The sequence below is a fragment of the Manis pentadactyla genome, chromosome 8, assembly GCF_030020395.1.
Source record: "Manis pentadactyla isolate mManPen7 chromosome 8, mManPen7.hap1, whole genome shotgun sequence".
NCBI lineage: Eukaryota > Metazoa > Chordata > Mammalia > Pholidota > Manidae > Manis > Manis pentadactyla.
The window spans coordinates 22,391,064-22,410,611 of record NC_080026.1 but is presented as its reverse complement, the minus strand read 5'-3'; the positions used below and the strand labels follow the sequence as shown (position 1 = coordinate 22,410,611).

The following is a 19,548-nucleotide window of genomic DNA, read 5'->3' as shown; positions in this document are numbered from 1 at the left end:
TAAGCATTCTGTAGTCCTCTGTCTTTCCCCTTGATTCAGCATTTTGTGTACTTCTGATCTTATATATCTTATTAATTTCCTGCCTATTTGATTTATTGGTTTCTGAGAAATGTATATTGACTGTGGCTTGCTCAGTATCTTATTGTAACCCTTTTTAAAAAAAATTTTTATTGATACACAAATCTTAGTGTATAGCTCAATACATTCTGACTTGTGAATACACATGTGATCATCACCTAGATCAAGATATCAAACGTTCTCTCCTCATATTATGAACAGAGAAACTGAAGCCCAGAGGAATCTTGTCTGGGTGCATACATCCTGCCTGAAAAAAGGGGGACTGGTCAGGAAGACTGGCCAGCTGGTGCCTTCCATCCAAGGAGAAGGAATAGCCCGGACACCTTCCTGCCATTCCCCTGGTCAGGAAAGATGCCCAAGCCCTGGCAAAAAGAAAGACATCAAACCTTCTCACTAATTTTTTTCACCTTCACCTATTTCACCATCCTCCCAGCCACCTCCCCTCTGGCAACCACCAGTCTATTTTCTATGTCTTTAAGTCTATTTCTGTTTTGTTTGTTAAATCATTTTGTTTTGTTTTATAGATTCCACACTTAAGTGAAATCATACAGCATTTGTCTTTCTGTCTGAGTTTTTTCTCTTAGCATAATACCATCTAGGTCCATTCATGTTGTTGCAAATGGCAAGATTTTGTTCTTTTCTATGGCTGAGTAATATTCCCTCGCATATATGTAGGACATCTTTTTAATCCATTAATCTATCGATGGATAATTAGGTTACTTCCATATCTTGGCTGTTGTAAATAATGCTGTGATGAACGTAGTGTGTATATATGTTTTTGAATCAGTGATTTTGTTTTCTTTAGGTAAATTCCCAGAAGTAGAATTGCTAGGTCACATGATATTTCTGTTTTTAGCTTTTTGAGAAACTTCCATATTGCTTTCCTTAGTGGCTACAACAATCTGTCATCTCACCAGCTTGTCAATGCTTGTTATTTCTTGTCCTATTGATATTAGTCAGTCTGACTCTTGTGAGGTAATATCTCATTGTGGTTTTGATTTGCTTTTCCCTGATGATTAACGATGTTGAACATCTTTTCATGTAAGTGTTTTCATCTGTATGTCTTCTTTGGACAAATGTCTCTTCAAGTCCTCTGTCCACTTTCTAAATGAGGTTATTTGTATTTTTGGTGTTGAGATGTATGAGTTTTTAAATATATTTTGGATATTAGCCCCTATGGTATTTATCATTTGCAAATATATTTTCCCATTAAATAGATTGCCTTTTGGTTTTGTTAATGGTTTCCTTTCCTGAAGGAAAGCTTTTTAGTTTGATGTAGTTCCATTTGTTTATTTTTGCTTTTGTTTCCCTTGCCTGGTGAACACACCCCAAAAAAATTACTAATGCTGATGTTCAAGAGCGTACTGCCTATGTTTTCTTCTAGTTTTATGGTTTCAGGTTTTATATTTTGGTCTTTAATCCACTTTGAGTTTATTTTTGTGTATGGCATTAAGGCAGTAATCCAGTTTTGTTATTTTTCATGTAGTTGCCCAGTTTTCCCAAAAGCCATTTATTGAAAAGACTGTCTTCTCCCATTATATATTCTTGCCTCCTTTGTAATATACTAATTGACCATATATGCAAGGGTTTATTTCTGTGCTTTCTATTTTGTTCCATTGATCTGTGTATCTGTTCTTGCACAGTACCATACTGCTTTGATTACAGTAGCTTTGTAGTATAATTTGAAGTCAGGGAGCATGATATCCCCAGCTTTATTCTTATTTCTTGTGATTACTTTGGATATTTGAGGACTCTTGTGATTCCATACAAATTTTAGCATTATTTGTTCTAGATCTGTGAAAAATTCCATTGGAGTTTTGATAGGGATTGCATTGAGTCTGTTGATTGCTTTGGGCACAATGGCCACCTTAACAATATTAATTCATTCTGTCCATGAGCATGGAGTATCTTTGCATTTATTTGTGGCTTCTTCAGTTTCTTTCATTAATCTCTTGTAGTTTTCAGTGTATAGTTCTTTCACCTCTTTGGTTAGACTTATTTCTAGGTATTTTATTCTTTTTGATGATTGTAAATGGGATTCATTTCTTTGTAACTCTGTTATCTTTTGTGTTAGTTATTTTTAGGATATTGTTAGGTATGTCTATTTTCAGTTTTTATTTCTTGCTAAATATTTTTCATCTAATAATTATATAATAACTTCTTTATCAATATGTTTTTTAAAATAATAAGAGAAGCAAATTAAAATAGACCTTAAATTCCAAACAGTTTATTGTTTCGATGTGAAATTCAGACTTTCAGTCACAAACAAGTATTTACAATAGTAATAAATAGTCACAATTAGTTTTGTAACAGCAATAGGGAAGACCTCTTATCCAGCACAGTCTGGTCCTCTAGTTACCTACTTTAATTGAAAAGATAATTATTAATGCCAAGAGTCATAAACAATACTTAAAAATAAACATTTGTTTTAAGTTATATAAATATATTCAGTCAGAAGTCTTCAGATTAAATCCTTTCTCTAATTATGAGTTTACTTGTTGAAGTATTCATTGTCTTAACACCAATAATGTAACATCAATTTTTTTTAACTTTGAAGAGGAAGAACTTAAAGACACATCCAAGATTATCTGAATGCAGAATTATTCAAGATTTTTAGGGTTTCCCTCCCAAATTCTCCTCTTTCTCATCTTATTTGACCTCTTTTTTTTAAGAGGCTAGTATTAAAAGCTATGCTTTCAAATTAATTTTCATTGAAATAGTCATTCTCTTTTTACACTGATATTTCATTGGTTTACAAAATATTTTTCAAATTCCTAAATTACATCAGCAAGTGTTATTTGCTAAGACAGCTTTGGAAACAACATAACTAATATTGGAAAGCATAAAACTCAACTGGTAAGAGAAGAGGTAAACAATCATCTGTTTCCAAATGGAAATACTGTTTTGTTTAGTTTCGTGATTTGTTTAAGTGGAGGTCATTTAAGAGAGTTTCCTCTGTACTTCAAATCAGAATATGTTCTTCAAGTAAATAAATGCACAATCACTGAAAGTTATTCTCCATCTGACTGACGTCATTTTCAGAAAATAACTACATAGGAAGAAAATTGCATTTATAAGATACCTGTAGACCAGTAATGCTTATGTTAGAAATGTCAATAATCTATAATACTAAAGCTGTTTTTAACTTACCTGCATAGAGATTTACTTTATACCATGAAAAGTGACGTGTTTCTTAAAGCTATATTCATCAAATTCCCTAACACAAGTTTTCCAGTTCTGTCTGATCATGCTCTTCCCTGTCCCATAGATGTCTTATTTCAGAGAGCATATGTAACATTGAGTTGAAAAAATTAAAGTCATCTTTATAAAGTCTTTCTTGCTTTTCTTGGTTATGTAGAAATGATAGGATTGGGAAGACCAGAGAATATACAGTTCAGAATAGTTATTTAGAGTTTTCCAAATGTTGGATACAAATTTAAATATTAAAAATATATTAAGTATTTTAACACTGTAATAAAAATAAAATGCACACTCATATGCACTCAAATGTGTTACACCAAATTGTAACACATGAGCACATTATGAAACAAAAACAAACTGCTGCTAGTTTATATTTTCATGGACTGCTGACTTAAAGCTTCGCCACCAATTTTCATGTAGATATTTGAACTTCTTATGAGTATGCATTTTTTAAGTTTTTAGCTGGGCTCTTAAAAAGCTTGACTCCATTGTTACATACCCAAATCAAATTATGCAAGCAAGAGCACCACAGCAGTGTATGTATGCTCCATTGAATAAATCCAAACACAACGTAGGGGTGTCTTCCTGTCACGCATCCTTGCCTCAGCCTGTCAGTTATACAATGGCAAATTAATGTGATAATATTGTATTAAGGAAAGTTTTCTTCCTTAATTTAAGTTTGGGGTAATTCTTGCCCATATTTTATATTCTTGACCAGAAACATGAGTAATGATTATAATCATTCAGTTCTAGAAATAAGATTTTCTTTACTTCTTCAAGCGTCTAGATCATTTTAATAGATCGTAATATTGCCAAAGCCAAATACACTATTTTTAAAAAGTTGCCATTTGCAATAGCTTTCTTGTGGTGATCAGAATTGTCTCAATATTTTAAAGCAAAACAAAGTAAAGAAATGGACTTGTTGATTAAGATTATTTAAAATTGCAACTGTCACTTATATTCCTTGATTTCATACTTCTTAGTAATCAAAATAGTCCATTCTTTCTGATGGATTTTAATATGTAATATTGTCATTTGTCCTTATGAAATGAATTATTACCAACAAATCTCTTTTTCTATTTCATATAATGGAGTTTCCATTTAGATTTTATTAGACAAGAAAGATCTACAACTAAAATAATTGAAAATTACTGATCTAGTTCAATTCCTTAATTTTATTCATTAAAAAATTGAAGTTCAGGCTAAGTGTCTTGCCAAAGTTATACAGCTAGAAAACACTAAATACCAAACTTCCTAACCCTTAGTTCACTGTTCTTTCTAATATTCATTACTTCATCTCTGAGTTCCTGTAGCACATTTAGTTTGTGCCATGCCATTTATCATCTGATGCCATGGTTTGTATACAGGCATTCATTTACTTATTCAACAAATAATTTTCTGTGTGCCAGGCACTCTTCCAGATACAATAGACAGTCCCTAAATGTATATATTGTGCTGAAAATAAAATAAGGAAAGTAGATTCTATCCAGCCTCCATTCAGTTTCAGTTGAATACATATCTGCAGTTAGCCATCTTGTGTAGCACTGAGTGGTTTTAACATCATTAAAAAAAACTTCTATTTGTGATTATATTTTAGGGGAGTAAAAAAGTTCAATAGTATTTTTAAAGGTAAGAGAAACTAATAACTTCACTCAAAGCATACTTTTTGCATACCATGCACCTGGTAATGTGTTTGGCAACCAAAAACACAGAAGTATATGAAACAAGGAATGCATGTATATAAAACAGAGTGTGCCAAGTGTTGTTACATACATGTAAGCAGCACTGTAGCATGAGAGAGGAATGAATAAAAAGCTAAGCAGGAAGCTGGAGGGAGATTCACAGAGGTGTTGACCCTAGAGTTTAGTTAAAGAATGGAAGGTTGCTTTTAGAAAGTGGGCAGAAGTCTTCGTATGCCCAGGGAACAACACGAGCAAAACATGGAGTTGTGAATTGTTCTGGTATTTCTAAGAAAGTTTTATGCAGCAGGATACTAGGGAGTCCTGGGAGGATGCTGAATAAGCATTTTTAGGTGTTGTTAGATGATTGAAGAATGGAAGTAATGAATGTGAGGACTTCATATTATGTACCCTTGGTATTCCTCATGCTTCTACCTATTTCTGTTCCTGAGTGTTAAGTTCTTTGAGGACAATGATGGTATTGTGTACATCCCTATGTTATGGTGATGGGTGCAGTGCTGAGTATGGCAAGGGCTTAGTAAATGTTTACTGATTAATTGTGCTCATCCTTCACTCAACATATATTTTTGGCTCCAGCATGTATAAGGTTATGTACTTTGTGTGAGAAATAAAAAAGTTTTGATATGTATCCAGCCTTCAAGAGCTATTGAACCCAAAGCAAAGAATTTCGGGGATTTTGTTTGTTATGATGATTAATATATCCATGTGCTCACAGAACTTACATTCTTGTCAGAGAAGACAGTAATAGGATACATAGAAAAAATATGTAGTATGCAATAGTGATATATATACTAAGGAGAAAAAAATAAAGTAGGAAAAGAGGATATAAATAATCTGAGAAGAAACCAGAAGATAAATTTATTTAATTTTTCTTACTTCAGTTTCTTCAACTATGTAAAAAAATAGGACTTACTTATAGGATTGTGACAAGATTAAATGAGTTAATATCTGTCTGTATAAAGTGCCCAACACAGTTCCCAGAAGATGGTAGGATGTCAACAACTACTTATACATTTGGCTAAAATAAGATTAGCACAAAAGTCATCTTATTTTCGTCACTATGGACTCCTTCATTAAAGGATATACTTCCAAAAGTTTTTTAGCTACTTATTAGACTTAAGATTCCCTATCCATATCTTGCTTCTTTTAGTGTCCTTTCGTGTCTTCCAATATGGTCACATCTCATATTACTTTCTTGTTGAAGTGATTCATCGGTCTTTGATAGTATTTCTTCTAGAAAACAGTATTTGCTTGTCTAGATGTCAGGTCATCATTTTCTATTTCAGGCATCAGGCTGGCATCCAGATCTTCCTGTGGAAAATATTCATTAATGCTTCATCATTTTATCACATCTAAAGGGTAAAAGGTCTGACAAAATGAGACTTTTATGCTTGTTTACCAGCTAAAAATGATACCAATAAAAAATAATATTGGAATTATTATTACCAGGCAGAAATGTAAAATCTTCTATATTAATCTTTTGGGACTAAGATCATTTACATGGGTTAAGTAAAGTTTCAGGTCTCCTACTAACCATTTTTGCTTATCTAATTGCTATGCATCCTTACATGTACCCTGCCTTCCCCTTTCCTGATCCTTTTTAGATCAAAAAAGATTTAGACTAGCTCTTTTTTCTACTCATGTAGCACTCCATACTTAGCCCCATCCTAGTCAGTATCAGTCATTGTTGTAGTTATCTGTTTACCTGACTGCCCAACTCCTACCCCAGGTAGTAAGCTCCCTGAGGTGGTGACTGTCTTTTCTTTATGTCAGGGTTCCTGGTATCCATCACAGTGCTTCATATGTAGATGATGCCCAATAAATACTTAAAACATTAAATATAATGCCTGGAGTTCCTTTAGTGTATCAGAATAATAGAAACAGTAATTTAATCTTGGTCCCACATCCCTTAGTTGCTCTTCTGTCTCTCCTGGGTACTTTCTGAGGAACAGCAATGCTCAAGCATGCTGCTACACCCCACCCTACACATTCTCCTGTCCTGCTCTAGCCCAAAAGAACAAAAAGAAAAGAAATGTAGGCTATCAGAAAAGCCCTCAAAGATGGAGGAGCACCCTGTGGAGTAATTATGGTCAGGGTGTGGTCCTTACTCTTCCAAATAAAAAAAAAGTGATTTGCCATTGCTCTCAAGGATAGTTGGCCTTCTAAAGTCCAGCACAGACCACCCATTTACAAGAAGTTAATTTATAGACCAGGTGACCTATTTGCTTATTTTCATTGGCTGAAATGCTTATACCTAATATCCAAGTCACTACCTTAATGATATCAAAGCACCTATGAAATCCACTGAATAATCAGAAGGTTGTTCAATGACCATAGAAACAGAACACAATGAATTAGACTATCCTAAGTATTATTTTACCCAGGCTGAGGAACTACTTTGTCAATATCTCTATGATGGCTAGGGAAAAATAGAATATGGGATAATAAGGTCTCAAGTACATGTTTGAAAATCCTTGTAATATTTCTTTTCTTATTTGCTAAAAGAAAACAATTTTAAAAGTCAGAAAAAAAGTGGCATTTTATAACTCAATCATGGTAATGTACAATTTGATTCCCTAACTCAGTGATTCCAAGATAAGTTTGTAAGATAAGATTACATGGTATTGCTAATGATAGTAAGACAGAGGAGTTACCTCCTCTAACTCAAGCATCACAACAGTCTCAGGGTCAACTCAATTTCATTAAGAAAGTTAACTGTGTATTTGTGGTTTTAGCTGGCTTCCTGGTACTCCTCACATTAATAATATATGATGATCCACTCAAAGGTCATCTTCCACCCTCATGAAGAAACTATGAAGTGTGGTTAAGTGGCCAATAAAAAAAAAATGTTGTACCTCTTGTCGAGGGCTATAGTGAGTCCCTCAAGACTTATCTCAAGGTCCTTTCTATTCCAGAGGTTGGAAACCCAAGTGCCTACAGAGGCCAGGCTGGTGGGAATGAAGCAGGAAGCCACTTCAGTGAGCTGGAGAGTCAAGTCCTTTCTGAAGGAGCAGCAGCCACTGCTCTGTTCCAGATAATTGTTGCAGCTCCGTTCCAGATGATTGTTGCAAGGCAGGAATGTTGACCTAGTGTTACCACATTGTCCAGTTTCTCAGGTAAAGCAGGAAATGCAAATTTTCATGTGAAATCTTTTCATTTAAATATTGTCAACTAACTCTCTTTTTTATTATTCTCAAACTGTATTAACCAAACACCTACAGGTGGGACATAGCCCAGAGTCCAACTGTTTGTAACTTGGTCTTATATTTTGCTTACGTATTTTTTGAATTGGAGACTTTGTTTTTTACAGCTTTTGCTTTTCTTCAGCACGTTCTCTAAAGTACTCTATACCTGGTTTTGTGATATTGAAACTCCCTTCCTCTCCAAACTGATTACTTTGTGTATGAGTTTTCTTTGGCTGCTACATTTTCTCTGCCACCCTCAGCATTCCAGTGAGCAGTCAAATGCTAAATGAAGTCTCCTTGAGACACATTTCATATGACAGCACTAAACATCTATAGGTTATTACTACTTAATCATTTTGTTCTTGACGTGTGAGCTACATAAACACAGTAAAAAATCACTTAATTCATGGGGCTTAGAAACTGTGTACTTTGGGCTTCCCTTTCAGGAGTCCATGCAGACGACAGTCCTCTTCTTGCTTCTTGAAGACCTTATTCAACAATTAATTAGACTGTAGTTATCTTTTTTATTTTTTTATTTATGTTTTCTGAAGACATTTATGGGACTTGAGTGTTCCTAAATGTTTAGACACTTTTGGAAACAATGTCTTTGAGTAGATTTCATCAATGGCTGAGTAGTCTTCCTGTTTTCACTTTGAGTACCCTGATTTTCAAGGTTACTGGAGGCACCATTTCTTCTATACAGAACTGATTACTCCAAGTAGGAGCTTGGCATCCATTGCCAGGTGAATTGAAAGGTGCTGAACATTTTTAAGTGATATTCTTTTACTTAAATATTAGTTGTTTTGATGTGTGTGCAACCCCCAAATGAGCATAATTCATAATTGTTTCATTCTTAATACAGTTTTGGGAAAAAAATAATATTAATGTACATCATTTTTCAATAATGATTTGACCTATATATACTGAGCTTCACCTTGAGTAGCCAGAGAATACCACGGATATACAGATATGATGTGACAATCACTCCTTAAACTTGCTTAATGCACTCTTAAATAGATTATATAAATGCAAATAAGTTTTTTAAATGAATATTCCCTATGAGAAATTTTGCTCTACTGTAACAAACTGTGCTAGTGGCTAATATGATTTTTCCCTCAGAATTATAGTGAGTTTATCAAATTAGTTCTTGGATGTTCTGGCATAACCTATTACTATCTTTAAAACAGTTATTTAAATTATTTTTACAGGATATGTATTTGAGAGTGGTGATTTTTCACTTTTTGGCTTTTAAAAAAGCAAAATGCACAGTAAGCATTTTCTGCATATGCATACAGACCCTGACTTTCCACTTCCTTCCATATTTTAAAGGCACAAAGGGAAGCTCTAATTTGAAGTTAACTGTCTCAATTGCTTTTTTCTTTGCAGTCATGTAGAAGGCAAAAGCAAAGAGAAAACTCAGTACTGTGTAGTAATTTTTGTGAATTACTGGATATTGTAAAGGGGAATTACAAGAGGAACCCAATTTAGACTTGGAAAACCAAATAATGATTGGGGAAACCAGGGAAAGCCTCTCTGAGGGAAAGACATTTAAGCTGAGATAAACAGGAGCTGGTTAAATGAAGACCAAGGGTGTGGGGATGGAGATAGTATTCCAAACAGAAAAGTAAGAGTGACACCCTGAGGCATTTTAGAACCAAAGAGATACCTTAATTTTTCTTGCCAGTATTTAGATCATCCAGGTTAATGTGGTCTTTTCTCTGACTCTCCATATCTGTTTCTCTACTTGGCTAAAACAAGAAGAGAACTAATAGCATAGTACTAGGCACAAAGCTTGGGACTGTTTCCAAGAAAGAGCTTCCTTAATGCTTTTAAGGATCAGGGAAATATTAATTAGCTATTCTAAGGATATAGTATTTAATTCTTTGGAAATCATATTTTTCCTGATTACAAAGCCAATACATTTTTATTGTAGAAAATTTTGAAAATGCAGAAAAGCAATGAAGAATATAAAATATCTCATATTCCTGCTACCAAGAGACCATCCCTGGGAGGATGTTGTTCTATTCCTACACCTACATATACATTAGCATTTTTGTAAATGAAGATTTATAATTATATTTGTGACTTTGTAGTATGTTTTTAAAAACCTGACATTATCATCAACCTACCCCAGTACTCCTAAATTTTTTCTAACATAATTTTCATAGCTATGTATAAATAATAACAACTTGGATATTTATTATGTGCTAGGAACTGGTTTAAGACTTTTAAGTTATTGTATCCCCAGAACAATTCTGTAAGGCTATAATGGTCATTTCATAAGGAAAGAAATTTTAAAACTTGTCCAAGGTCACAAGCTAGTCAAGGATAGAGCTGCATATCTTCTCAATACTGTAATTAATTTAAATAAAACCCAATTTTAGGCTTTCAGGCTGTTTCTAGTAGTATAGTTTTTAGCAGTTTGAAACAATGCTCACGATTCTGTGTGTCGGCAGTCTAGGCTGCACTCAGCTGGGCTGCCTCATTCCCATTCCACATGGTGTTGGCTGGGCCCACTTACATGTCCAGGGCCTCGAGTGGACTAGCCGGACCAGCCGGACTTCTCCCTCTCCACAAGGTCTCACATCCTCAGTGGGCTAGCTCAGGTTCTTCATGTCACAAAGGCATTCCCAGAAACAAGAGTGGAAGATGCCAGATCTTTTGAGGTTTAGGCTTAACTCTTGACCAATAACACATCCATCATGTTCCATTGGTCAAAGCCAGTCACGAGGTCCGACCCGTTTCAAATGTGCAGTAATAGATCCCACCTCCTGATAGAAGGAGTTGTGTAATATTTGAGGCCAGTCACAGTCTACCACACTCAGTATTTAGTTCTCTGTAGGCTTCTATGTGACTCGAATGTATAAGTTGCTGAATGTTGGTAGCAGGGAAAAAATAATTATCCTGCCCATAGGTGGGCACAAGCTAACAAGGGTGCTTGTTACCTTGACTCTGAGGACTGACCTCACTCTCAGCAGCCTATCCCTATACCTGAAGAGTTTGTGAAAAAATGTACGCTTCACTACATGAATGGGATCCCTCACGGACACTTTTACACTACTCTGCACTGAAAAGGCAAGGACATTTGGAGCTAGAAAACTTCAGTGGTCAGGACAGGAAAAATGTGTTTATGGTATCCTGATGTACACTGTGGGTGGTTTGGGGTGAGTAAGTAAAGCCTGGCAGGTGCATTAGATCTCTTACAAAGGATGTATCAGAGAGATGTTTGGAAGAGGTAGCTGCACAGTGGAAATGAGAACCAAATGGAAATAATAACCAGAGTCAAAATGGGACCAATCTATTGGAAGGGTTTTTTTTAAATGAAAGGTTTTTTTTAAATGTAACTGCATGATAAGTGCACTTATAAATAAAAATGCATAGCTTCAATAAATAGGCAAAAAGTGAAACACCTGGGAAGGTTGGTGGAAGAGCTAGCTAAGTGCTGTGAAGGAGCTGTTTGAATAATTGATATGAGTGTGAAGGATAATTGAAAAGGGGAAATGTCATTTAGGGTTACTCTGGCAAGCATAATTTAACTAATAATGATGGAAAGATTATGAGTATATCCATTTATTACCCAAACAAATGATAATGTTGTAGCCACTTGGGCATTACTCTCTGAATTGCTAATGCTTATGTTATCTTTTAAATCCAATCATATCTGTTGCTGCATGTACATATTGTTTTGGAATTCAAGTATAGAGGTAGGTTTTATGTGAGACATGTTCTCAATTGGAGAACTGGGGCATTTACTCTTGCCAAAGTCAAAATGGAGTAGACTTCTTACTTAACTTTAAACATTTCATGAACTAAGTTTATAATCACTGTATAAAAAGTATAAATGATGATTTAGACTTATATAACATTAAATATTAATGTTTTACCTAATTTATATAATCTAACCTTGATAAATCAATAGTTCTTTGGGTATCCATTCTGTCCTAGTGTGTATACAAGTAACCCTACTGAGCACAAGATCAATGTGGGATGTCAGTATAAACATTCTAATAGAATTTACTCATAATGACTCACATGACTCAAAAATCAATTCATTACTTTACCATTAATAAAGTTTGTGTGATATTATTCTGAAGAATTTATGATGTTTGATGTTATTCAGGAGGATTCATGAAGAATAGCTACTTAACTTATTTTCATGATATCATATTCTCTGATATCTAATCTTCCTAGTATTTTGGGTATAACTTTTAAATATGCCTTTAATACTGCATCATAGTAAATTATTCTTAGTTGACAAGAAGATCAGTAAAGCAGATTAAGAAAAAGATCTATTGCATTAATTAGCATTATGTTGAGTGTAAGTTTAATTTTTACATTTTTGCATTCATTTATGTTAGGGATTCCTTTGTTAATCCAATTAAAATGTGTTTATAAACCACTTAGTAAATAAAACTGATGCACTTTACAAAAAAAGTATAAAGTTAACATATTAATTTTCCCAGAAGTCCTATCATACTTTTTCTACACAGAAATTATCATTCAGAGATTGTGAGATCATTAGAGATAAATCTAGAGCAAAAAATTCTTTGTATGTTTTTTTCACCATGCATACTCATTGGCTTCTATTGCTTTCTTTTAAAAACCTTTCTTTCATTTTTGACACATTTTGTTAAAACTATAAGTCTCTATGGCAAAAACTAGAAAATAAAACTGGGTTGACTAATTTACAATATGCATAGTCTTAGGAAGTATTTAAACACATACTGTGGGCCAGGCACTATACCAGGAACTGGGAATATAGGAGAAAGCTAGAGAGACAAGATCCTGCTGTGAGGGAGTATACATTTTTATGGGGAGAGATAACCAATAAATAAATGATAAGAAAAATATTGGAAAATAAGAGGTTATCAGTGAATTAACAAAATGTGAGAGAGTACATAGGGTTTATAAGGTAGTCTCTCTGAGGAGGTGACATCTAATCTTAATAGTGAATGATCAGAAGAAGTAAATGCAAAGAAGTCTTCCTGGAATGCAAAGAAGTATATCAAGTCACTAAAATTTAATTCATCAAAAGCCAGTTCTAATTAACAAATTTTCATATTGAAAAGAAGTAGGAAAGTGAAAATTGTTGGTAGAATTGTGGAAGATGTCCTCCTCAGAATACATGTACACACATACACCCCACTTTTTTTTTCTTTTTTTGTGATTCCTTTTTTTTTGGGATATTTTATTTTTATTTTTTTTTATTTTGCTATCATTATTCTACAATCACATTAGGAACATTATGTTTACTAGACTCCTCCCATCACCAAGTTCTCCCCACATTCTCCATTGCAGTCATTGTCCATCAGCGTAGTAAGATGTTGTAGAATCACTACTTGTCTTCTCTGTATTGCACAGCCCTCCCCATGCCCCCACCCCACATTATTCAAGCTAATCATAATGTCCCCTTTCTTTTTTCCCCCCCTTATCCCTCCCTTCCCACTCGTCCCCCCCAGTCCCTTTCTCTTTGGTAACTATTAGTCCCTTCTTGGGTTCTGTGAGTCTTCTGATGTTTTGCTCCTTCAGTTTTTCCTTTGTTCTTATCCTCCACAGATAAGGGAAATCATATGATACTTGTCTTTCTCCGCCTGGCTTATTTCACTGAGCATAATACCCTCTAGCTCCATCCATGTTGTTGCAAATGGTAGGATTTGTTTTCTTCTTATGGCTGAATAATATCCCATTGTGTATATGTACCACATCTTCTTTCTCCATCTACTGATGGACTCTTAGGTTGCTTCCATTTCTTGGCTATTGTAAATAGTGCTGCGATAAACATAGGGGTGCATCTGTCTTTTTCAAACTGGGCTGCTGAGTTCTTAGGGTAAATTCCTAGGAGTTGAATTCCTGGGTCAAATGGTATTTCTATTTTGAGCACCCCACTTTTTAATTTCATTATTATTGTTGCCAGACTGTTTGTGAAATAAATTTAAATTATGTCCTAAGTAAAGGATCTATCCCTGATCCTGGTATTAGTGAGATGGAAGTGTCTTTCATATCACAATATCTTTTCATCTTTAACCTATGTCTATTGGCGGGCTTAACCCAAGTCATATAAACAAGGTGGGTCATAATGGAATCTTTAGGAGTGGTGAAAGGAAAATGTTGTGGTTATGTAGGCTTTTTTTTTATTAAAGTAGCATTGATAAACAGCCTTATGATGGTTTCACATACACAAAACAGTGGTTCAACATTCACCCATATTATCAAGACTCCCCCCCTCTGTTGCAGTCACTGTCTATCAACATGGTAAGATGTTATAGAGTCATTAATAGTATTCTCTGTGCTGTACTACCATCCCAGTGACCTACCTATGTTGTGATTATGAGTTATAGTGCCCCTTAATCCCCTTCTGCCTCCCCACCCACCCTCCCTGACCCTTTGGTTACCACTAGTCCCTTCTTGGTGTCTATGAGTCTACCACTTTTTTTTTGTTCCTTCTGTTTTGCTTTGTTTTTATATTCCACAAATGAGTGAAATCATTTGGTATTTATCTTTCTTTGTCTGTCTTGTTTCACTGAGCATAATACTGTCTAGTTCCATCCATGATTTTGCAAATGGGAGGATTTCTTTTCTTTTCATGGCCAAATAACATTCCACTGTTTATATATGTACCATATTTTCTTTAACCATTCATCTACTGGTGGACATTAGGTTGCTTTCATATCATGCCTATTGTAAATAGTACAGCAATAAACAGGATATGTATTTTTTAATGTTAAATTTGGAAAAGAGGAGAAACTGTTGTTTTTATAATATAAGCTATAAAAATAAAACTTGACTAAATCTTGAATGATGGGTCTATATAGAAGATAAAGGTACCAGAATTTTGGAGGCAAGTAGATTTTAATATTTAGCAAAAGAGGCCCCACATGGGTTTCAGAAGTTTGAAAAATATGGCCTGAAATGCTTTCCTAAAACTACCGTCTTGACACTTTAAGAAAATTATCAAGGGCCTTGAAATAATGCAGTCCTACTTTAGCAAATAATTCTATGTGAATTATCAAAATAGCCATAGATTAATGTACAGCAGTATTTCTCTGAGATTTATTTGTAATTGTGAACATTTAGGAGAAAATCTATGTCCACAAAAGGGAAGTAAATAAATTGAGTACATCTATACATCTATCCAGTAAAATTCTACTGAGTAATTCAATGTCATGTTTTGGAAAAACATTTAATGCAATAATAAAATGCTGAGGATGAAAATAAGGTACAAAGTGGTAACGATTCAATATTTAAAGAAAAAAAGCACATTTATACACAGAAAAGGAATGGAATCAGTACAGCTACTTTGGAGAACAATTTGACAATGCCTGTAAAGTTGAAAATGTGCAGACTCTACAATCCAATATTAATATGGTTGATATACCAACAGATGAATAGAATACTATTCAGATGTCAAAACTAAAGATTTGGATCTATAAATCTTCAACAGAGATGTATCTTATATCTCAACAGAGGTAGCTCTCAAGACAATGTTGAATTTTTTAAAAGTAAGTTGCAGAATGATATATATGTATAACATTATTTATGTAAAAAATTTAAAACACGTGTAATAACACCAAATATCATTGGCATATACGTGTGTAGGGAGTAAACATAAAAGCACAACCTGGAAGAATACAGATCAGAATCATGAGGGTTGTTGCTTTTAGGGAGGTGGGCAGGGGAATAGGGCTAAAAAGAAATGCAGTAGGGGTAGAGATAGTATTTAACTTCATCTATAATATTTTCTAAGTGTTTTATTGCTAAAAAAAAATAAGCAAGACTGACAAAATGCTTTACAATAAGAATATGGGGAGGTGGTTCATTGTTTATTAGAGTAAACTCTTTTTTTACTTGTGCTTTTAAAACTTTCTAACCACAGTGATTGAAAGGAAATACATAAATGTTTACAATGGTTATTATTCAACAGTGAGATTATAGCTCAATTAAATTTTCATCTTCAAATGTCTGACTTTTCCAAATTCACAAAATGAAGGCTGAGAAAATCAGTGTCACAAATAAGTTGAAGATAACTATATAGCCACTAAATCTCTACTCTGTGGGGGATTCCTAGACCCTTACAACTGACCTGCCTCTAGAAGGCTGAAGTATCAGCAAAAAAAGGATAACCTTCCAGGGAAAGAAAGAAGTAGAAGGCCAGCTGCCCACATGTTGTGGAGATGTAAGGCCAGCCACGTCCTGGGAGAGAACCAGGGGCATTAGTCTAAGCCAGTGGGTCTCAAACTTGAGCATTCATTAGAATCACCTAGATGGCTTGTGAAAACACAGATTGTCCACAAATTTCTGGGGTCAGGCCTGCCTGTAAATTTGCATTTCTAACAAGTTCCTAGATGTTACTGACAATGATGCTTATCCCAGAATCATGTTTTGAGAACTGCTGATCTGAGTAAAACCCAGCCATCAGATATTGTATTTTTGATTACTGAAATATGAGAGAGACATTTGGCAAGAAACAAGTAGTATTATCTGGCAGATTCACAAATTACTTAATGGAGTGAGCCATCCAGTCTCAGGGAAGTTATAGTCACATGCAGGAGCAAGCAGACCAAAAAAAAAAAAAAAAAAACCAAATTCATCAATTAGAAAGTTCAAAAGTAGGGAAAACAAGAGCCAGTCCAATCTAATGATCACAGAGATTTCTTTAAGAAAAGCAAAGTAATAAGTGAGCATGAATCAGGACTATAAAAACACAGGTTCAGTCATCAGGGTCTGTTTCTATTTGACAAAACTGTGAGTCTAGGATGGCACAAGGTTCGTATCTCTTTTGTATCTTTCACCCACTAGGCAGGAAATTCCTTGAGAACAGGGACGGATGCTTCCTTGCTCTTCCCATCCTTCCTCATCCTCCCTCCCTCTTTCCTTTTTGTTCTTTCACGCTAAGCAGCTCTTTAGTGCAAAACAGTGCCCTGGCTTTGGATAAAGTGGCATCGAACCATCTTTGTAGTCCTGCACATGGCATAGTACCTAGTTCACAATAGCTGCTCACTAACTGTTGAGTGAAACATGTATAAACACATACATGATCAGCTGGGGTTAAAGGTGCAGTGAATGGGAGACAGAAAAGGTACACTAACCTGCAAGCGGGTCATTTCTGTGAGAAGCATAGGCATGGTGGAGGGGGGCCCAGCAATGCAAATTAGCAGCTTGAGACACCATTGGTAAAGTTACTGCTTGGTATTTTTCTTTTTACCCCACATTTTTCCCAATAAATTTTCCTTTTCCCATTGCCTGCCTATTTCTCACACCCATACCTATGGTTCCTGACTTCCAGTTAAATGATTACATGCTTTATTCCAGTACCTTTAATATAAGAGCCAAAGCTGTAAATAAGGCATAGCCTAAATGTATGATACCTTTTATAAAGCATTCTCCTGCTTTCCGAAGAAAAGATCCAAAAAAAGGTTTGGGGCTAACTTAAATATATAGACTTTTAGGAGTGAAGATTAAATAGTTTTGTGTCTTTTTACACTGTTTAATTTGTTACATTGTACGTGCATATTCAAAACATTGTCTAAAGTATTAATTTTTAATTTAAATTTTTTGAAATAATTTTAATACTTTCATATGAGTCTTCAGTCACGTAACACAGTTTGCCAGAGCATATCACCTCATTTCCAGTTAAAATGTCTGAGATACAGCATGTTTTAATCTGTGGATAATGCTTTTAGTGGGAATTCTTATCACAAACCACAAGTCCTACTCATATAACAGTAGAACAATTTTTTTTCATTCATCTCTTCCTGTAGTTTCAAGAGTCCCACAATGTAATCACAAACTATACTAATTTGTAAATTGATTATAGAAAAGCTTGTTTACCACAACAAATGCTAGCAAGTATAACATCACATTCTCTACCAGGATTAAGTACTAAATCTTTTAAAAATTTATTTGCATCTTTTTTTATTTTATTTGCACCATTAAGGTGACCTCTTGTAAGCATCCAGCACTAGCAGTGATTTCTCCTGTTTGTAGCCTGTATCTGTTCCTCAGACAGCACACTGTAACTTAATACAGGAATTAAGAGAGTAACCTGTAATAGAAGGGAATTTATAAATCTTAAATATAAAACAACACCCATTCCTATATTCAAAAACAGTGAGGGAAAATCTTCTCTTACATTTGAAAATGTGCTTTAAGTTTGTTTTCTTTTTAAAAAAAAGAAAACTTTTCTTCTTTAAGCCAGTATGATGCTTAGAAAAGAAAAGAAGTCACAGGGGTATGTAGAATTAAAGAGTGACAAAATATGATTGGATTAACATACAACTTTCCAGTTGTTAGGTCATAAGATGTGATAGATAGATTTTTATTGTGAGTTAGAAGGAGGTATGTGTCAGAGAGAGAGAGATGCCAAAATTATGGGTCTGTCTCTAATAATTAGAAAGTCGCATGTGGTGAAAAACAAGCAAATCATTGTGACTGGAGTAAATGGATCAAGTTAGAAGAAGAAAGCAAGTTGAATTTGACACGTGATTTTGACAGCAGAGAACATCAGAATGGTTTGGTCTGGTTAGCAGTTCATTCTGTTATTAAAAGTATGTAGCTTCCCGGTGTTTCAACATTAAATATACAGATTACATATTTATGTATGTTTCAGGCTACATTGTTGGAATTTTGAAGACATGAAAACGTCAGATGAACCAACCTGCAGCATCTTGAATTCAGATTGGAAGATGAAGAGAAAGTTTAAAGAATGTGGCCTATAAAGGCGGGTAGTACCTGGAAATATTAACTGACTCACACCATAAAAATGAGACCGGTTTCTAAACAATAGAGGTTATTTTAATCCAACATCAAGGTTCAAGACAAAATGTTGAACTAAAAACTTTACACTCCTCCCCTCCTCACTTCAGACAGGTACCAGCATTGGTGAATATGATTTTCCTTAGTCAGAAGCACTCATTTTTACCCATGTAGACCATCCTGAGGAATTAAATATTGGTTATTTAATGTAGATTATAATGGGAAACTGATTTTTTCCATAATGGCAGATTTCAAGGACTTGGTTCCAAACTGAGCCGAAGCTTCCCAATGCATTTTGTACAGTCTGGGAAAAACTGCTGCATTGGCCATTTTTGAAGGCCATCATGCCCTGTAATATAAGGATATCATCTTATTGCTGATATCTTTGGAGAGTCCCATGCAGACACAGAAAATGAATGGAGGCAAGGAGTGTGACGGAGGGAACAAGGATGGAGGTCTTCCAGCTATACAAGTTCCTGTGGGTTGGCAGCGTCGTGTGGATCAAAATGGAGTGCTTTATGTCAGGTGAGCCCCTATTTTATCTGTGTTACCTCCAAGTTGGCAGTCCCCAAATTCAGGAGGTAGAGGCTGTTCCTCAAAAGGAGTGAAATATCATGACTGATAGCGCCTCA

The 19,548-nt window shown here is 34.8% G+C and overlaps 1 protein-coding gene across 3 annotated transcripts in view; it reads left to right on the top strand.

The window, feature by feature from the left end:
- MBD5 (methyl-CpG binding domain protein 5) overlaps positions 1-19,548 on the top strand; it is a 243,384-nt gene that overhangs the window by 161,771 nt on the left and 62,065 nt on the right. For 2 of the 3 annotated variants that reach the window (XM_036928336.2, XM_036928338.2), the window contains exons 3-4: positions 7,895-8,095; positions 18,771-19,441. In XM_036928336.2, coding sequence (XP_036784231.2) covers positions 19,314-19,441 — 128 coding nt within the window. In that variant the 5' untranslated portion in view covers positions 7,895-8,095; positions 18,771-19,313. The remainder of the gene's footprint in view (positions 1-7,894; positions 8,096-18,770; positions 19,442-19,548) is intronic. The other variant, XM_036928337.2, reaches the window with a different exon arrangement.